The 5,744-nt window shown below is 46.6% G+C and overlaps 1 protein-coding gene across 1 annotated transcript; it reads left to right on the forward strand.

The window, feature by feature from the left end:
• Positions 1 to 284: 284 nt before the first annotated feature.
• Positions 285 to 3,805, forward strand: PtA15_3A42 (uncharacterized protein; the record flags this gene model as incomplete). Its single annotated transcript, XM_053167397.1, has 4 exons — positions 285 to 294; positions 2,941 to 3,058; positions 3,205 to 3,514; positions 3,617 to 3,805. 4 exons carry the CDS (start codon positions 285 to 287, stop codon positions 3,803 to 3,805), a joined length of 627 nt encoding a protein of 208 aa, XP_053018234.1.
• Positions 3,806 to 5,744: the final 1,939 nt, after the last annotated feature.

The following is a 5,744-nucleotide window of genomic DNA, read 5'->3' on the forward strand; positions in this document are numbered from 1 at the left end:
GCCAGGGGAAAAACTGAGCATCAGCTGAGCCAGGGTAAAAGCTGAGCATCAGCTGGGCCAAGGCCAAAGCTGAGCATCATCTGGTTTTTTCAGATTGAGTGCTTTGATCCTGACACCTATCATGTGAGCCCCAGATGTGCTGGCGCAGAGGAGCAGCATTGGAGCAGTGTTGGAGCTGAAAACAAAGCTGTGTCATGTCACTTGCCATCAAGTGACTACTTTCTTTTCCTGGTGGAGTATGTACAACTTGCACAACTCACAAGAGGTATTTCTCTTTTGAGAAAATGATCCAGTGTCGGAATTCCAACATCTTTGGGGGCCTCCAAACATTTTGGTAACCATATGGCAGAAGGATTCCCACGCTGGGATGAGATATAGTGGCAGAAACACCAAGAAACTACCAAAGTAGTGATATTTGGGAACTGATCAGACTGTAGCTGCTACATTTGGGGGTTTTGTGGTCAATAAAGGTACACAATGAAACTTTGGGGCCTTTTAAACATTTTGGTAACCATATGGCAGAAGGATTCCCAGCCTGGGATGAGATGTGGTGGCAGAAACACCAAGAAACTACCAAAGTAGTGATATTTGGAAACCGGTCAGACTGCAGCTGCTACATTGGGGGGTTTTGTGGTCAGTAAAGGTACATAATGAAAATTTGGGGGCTTGACAACATTTTGGTAATAATATTGCAGAAGAATTCCCCCGCTGGGATGAGATATAGTGGCAGAAACACTAAGAACCTACCAAAGTAGTGATATTTGAAAACTGATCAGACTGTAGCTGCTACGTTTAGGTGTTTTGTGGTCAGTAAATGTACATAATGAAACGTTGAGAACTTTTCAAAAATTTTGTAACAATATCTTGGAAGAATTCCCACGCTGGGATGAGATATAGTGGCAGAAACACCAAGAAACTACCACAGTAGTGATATTTGGCAACTGATTAGATTGTAGCTGCTGCATAATGGATGTGACCCAAAAAACAATATTTCTGGGTTTTCTATGCAGAAAAATTGTCCAATGAAATTTTATGTAGAAATATTCCTCATTAATCTGTGGTTGACGAAAAGTAGATAAAAAAAAGAACGTGACACAAATATGCTAAGCCATGGTAAACTAATTTCAAGAAGGCCTTCTATGCATGTAGCACTTCAAGTATGATGTGCAATATGTTCAGGAAGTCAAACCAATCAAATTAACAATGTGTGCAGGATGGTATCATGAGAGAGGTCAGGGGTCAATGTTTTTCCTTTTTATGAAAAAAAGTAGATTTGGAGACTTCTGATAACATCAATTTTTGAAGTAAAAAAAGAAAGAAAAAAAAATTTGAGACCCCTCAGCCACCCTGGATTAATCCTAAAACTTGCAATGTCTTTTTTTCATGAAGAATTGAATGGTGTATGTAGAAATTTATGAATGTTATCAGGCAAAAAAAAAAAAAAAAAAAATCCTGTGGCTTGAAGCAAATACAGGGTGAAGGATAGAGATTATAGAAGAGTATTAAGGAGACATGGAACACAGACAAAGGTATCAAGAGGAATAAAAAAAAATTGATCAATATAAATTGATCAATATAGGCTATATTGATCAATATACGACATCGCAAATTCATCCATCTTGGTAGTGGACCTTTGTATTTGTGTACTTTGTCGTCCAAACCTCGTCTTGGGTCATTCGCGACCCCCCTTTGTCCTTGCTATTGGTCATGTCAGAGTTCGCCTGATGACGCTGAGGCTCTCGTTATCTCTGGTGAGTAACCAGACCCTGAGCAAGCCACCTCACTCCAATGAGCGGCATAAAAAACTAACCTGGCTTGTTACCGTGTCTACAGACAACGATGTTCGAACTGCCACTTCCAACTACCCTGGTTTCAACCAGGATGTCTCCATGAGACATGAACCCCTAGACGGTACAGGACCATTCTGACTGGGCTAGCCGTCGTCTTACCGTAAGAGTTTTTCTACGAGATTGAGCTAAAAAGACTATAAAAGGATGTCTTGTTGAGACCAATGGCTAACTTGGTTCTCCCATCCTCTTTGTCTCTCTCAGCTCACCATTATCTCTCTTGCACATCTTTCAATCAACAGTTGCTCATAAAACTTCCGTTTCTCATCGTTCTACCGCTGCTATCCAGTTTTGCTATTCATCATCATCCCGCTATCAAAGTCCTTGCCGCGCTTCTCGCTATCCCTGTCCTACTTCTTCTTTTTCTTTCTTGTTCAAATACTTAGACCGCTTTTCCTTGTCAGACCTTTCTTAAGCGGTTTAGCTTTCTTTCTTCACTTGTTCCTTTTTCTTTACTCATTTGCGCCAGCGTTCCTGCTCTCAGGTAAGAGCACAACCCACTTCATCTCGCTCTTCTAAAAAGCACTTTTTGCTTTTCTTCATTGTACATATAACCTGACTTAGAAATAAAATTCTCTCAGTTTGTGAAATCTTACAGGTCAATCGTGACCTTCAACCTCAGCGGGCGCTTGTTGTCCGAACCAGCCCCCATCCCCATCTTCACCATCTTCCCCTCAAGATCTCGTCATGCCCATTCCGCTTGCTCCACAGTGCCGGCCCGCCGGCCAAGTCATCTCCTCTCGCGAATGCGATGTACGCATCAGTCAACTAGAGGAGATTGTGCAAATCCTGTTAGCCCGGACAGAACCCTCCTGGTCAACCTCGGTCGCTGTTGCTCCCCCGGCATTTTTTTTCCGATACTCAATAGATCGTGGTCTGATACCTTTATTGTTGAATACAACAGCGAAGTCCTTGGCAACCCCCTGCAAAAGAGACCTTCCGCTTGCCTCACGCGTCCCGGCCATCAACACCAACACTTCTACCAGCAGGATCGCCGGCACCCTCTGCCCATCTTCTTCCCTATTGTCTACGTACCCCGTCCATCTTTCCAGTCTTGCAACGATCCCATCATCACCACTGCCTCGTTCTTCAGCCCCTCCACCCGACTCGCCAGACCCCTCGACTTTCTTCTCGACGTCTACCCAATCGCTCACTGCCCGTTCTACTCCCCCATCTCACTCGGCTATCAAGACAGACACCTCCAACAACAAGTTGGTTAATGGCTCTTGTCCGCCGAGCCATTCCACCACACTGCACCCAGCACACCCCACGGCTCGCTCGACTCCCTCGCCGCACTCGCCCCACACTCCGCGCCCTTCACCAAGCAGAAGCAGCAGCAGCGCATGCCCTTCCTCAGCGCCTGCGTCACCCTTCCCTCCAGCTCGCCCATCATCAACCCCACCCTGCTCAGGAAGCCCGTCGGTATCATCCTTCCGCCCCTCTCCTACCTATCCTTGGCCAGACCCTACCTCAGACCACAGGCCCACTACGACCCCTCAGAACCCCTCCTCCTTGTCTCCAAAGCCGCTGACCGTCCGTCCAGTAACCACTTCACCGTCTGCGCCGCTAACGGACCCCCCAAAGCCGCCGCCACACTGCACCCCGTCCCCGACGCCCTGCTCGCACTCGGGCTCAAGCCCAGAGCCACTTTTGACAAATCCACACTCGTCACGCATCCCAAACACACCGGCTGCCCGTGCCTTCTCGGATCCTGCCCTGACCCAACCCATCCTGCCGGTAAACTCATCAACACTACCTATCCTACCTAGATCACCAACCCCCTCATCATCCTGCTTGCCACCTCCCTCCTCGCCCGCATTGATCAACCCCTCACCCTCAACCTCAAATTTGCCCCCCGCACTTGCTTCTCCTGTCATCGCACCTTCAACATCTTCAGCCTCAGAAGCTCCCCCAAGACCAATCTTCAACCAAACTCCCGTTACGCTACCATACGATGAACCTCCCGAGTGGGCAACGGAGGGGATACTGACATTGCACTTTGAAGATGGCGAAATTGCTCCAGTTGGAACTGAAGACAACTCGTTTCTACAAGGACAACATCACTGAATATATCAAGCTCCTAAAAGAGTATAATTCCGGTGAGTTGTGCAACGATGAAGACTATCTAGCACCATCAACATCTGGCACGGTCGAATTGTCTACTTTCCCATCCGGAAACTCCACAGTCCCTTTAAAGAAAAACAAGAAGAAGAAGAAGAAAACCCCTAATCCGACTTCAACTCCTGACAACCCAATTTTATTTTACGTTTGATGCCTTCACCTCTCACCTCCTGTGCAATTGTGGTATAAAGCGAAATCGGATTCAGTCTCCGGTAACTTGACCATTGCTCCTCAACCTCAACCTTGACCTTGACCTCGACCTTGACCTTGACCTTGACCTCGACCTCGAACTCGACCTTGACTCAACCTCAACCTTGACCTTGACTTTGCCCTTGACCTCTACTTTCCCCTTGCACCTTGTCAATCGTGACAACTGGACCTCATCAAAATTCACCTACCACTACCTCTCCCCTTCCTTCAGTTATGCGTCCCCCTTCCCCTTTTTTTAAGCCCATTTCTTTTTATATAGGAGGGGAGACTATAAGCCCCTTCCTTTGGGGTCTCACAAGATTACATAATCCACCTGATATTTAGTCTACACTCCCTTCCACGTTCTAGCCGGTAGAGATCTTGCCCTTCACATCTCTCCCGGCTAGGTAAGCCTTCCCCCTTTTCCTCCTTCTCCTTTTGTTTCCAGTTGTACTTACAGAGAGATCTTTCCCTTCACATCTCTCCCGGCTAGGCCTTTGCAATCAAGCCCCAACGTTTGGAACTAGAAAAATTCCCAAAGGCCTCCGGTCTTGCGCCTCTCGTCCACTTTCCCTGTCTTATCCAGTGAGGGTCCACCGGACCCTTACAAAGCGGATGACGGCGGAAAGGATGGCCAGTCTCAACTTTGGGCCACCAGAATGGCTCCACAAGGAGGAATTTCACTTGTTGGCCGAAGCTATTACGATGCGGGAAAAGGTGTTGTCATTCGGACCAGAAGATCAGGGTTTACTCCAGTGGAGTATTGGCGATCCTTATTGAATACCCACGGTTCCGCATGAGCCTTGGCAGATACGGCCCATCCATATACCGGCGGTGATTTGTGGAGAGATGACGTAACTGGTGCGGGAACGGTTGCGGACGGGGTTGTATGAGCAATCATGCTCTAGCTATTCTAGTCCGACCTTTGCGGTAATTAAGCAGGATAAGAAGAGTCTGCGTATCGTGCACGACTTGCAACGGCTTAATTCAGTCACTATACGGGACGCTGGGTTGCCGCCACGCATGGAGGAGTTTATTGACACTATGGCGGGGCGGGTTTGCTATGGTCTGGTGGATGTTATGGTCTGGTGGATGTTATGGGCGGATACAACCAGCGGCAAGGGTGGGCAGTTACGTTATCAAGTTATCCATTAATTTCATCTGTAAGTTAGATTTTGGTGGCCTATATCTTTGTTTATTGGCAATTCAAATAAAACAAATCTTTATGTGGTTATAATGAATGATTTTTTCAACTTTGGAGATATAGGCTTTACCTCTGTAAAAAAGTATCCCTGAACAGAAACCTGAAATTAGTTATCCAACCAAATAGTTACGGATAACTGAATTTTTGACCTAGATTTAATGACTAAAAAGCAGCCAGTGAGCTTATATGTAAATACAATGAATATATGTTAGGAGGACTATCAAGCAACACAAAGATACAATAAAAACTCTATTGCACCTCTCTACAGCTTTTTACAGTCAGTTGCAGCCAGATTTTCATCTGGATAACTGCCCACCCTTGCCAGCGGGAATTGCATACGGAGTCAAGGCCGCTGACGGCGTTCAAGACGCAATTGGGGCTTT

This window comes from Puccinia triticina, chromosome 3A (genome assembly GCF_026914185.1).
Source record: "Puccinia triticina chromosome 3A, complete sequence".
Classification (NCBI taxonomy): Eukaryota; Fungi; Basidiomycota; class Pucciniomycetes; order Pucciniales; family Pucciniaceae; genus Puccinia; species Puccinia triticina.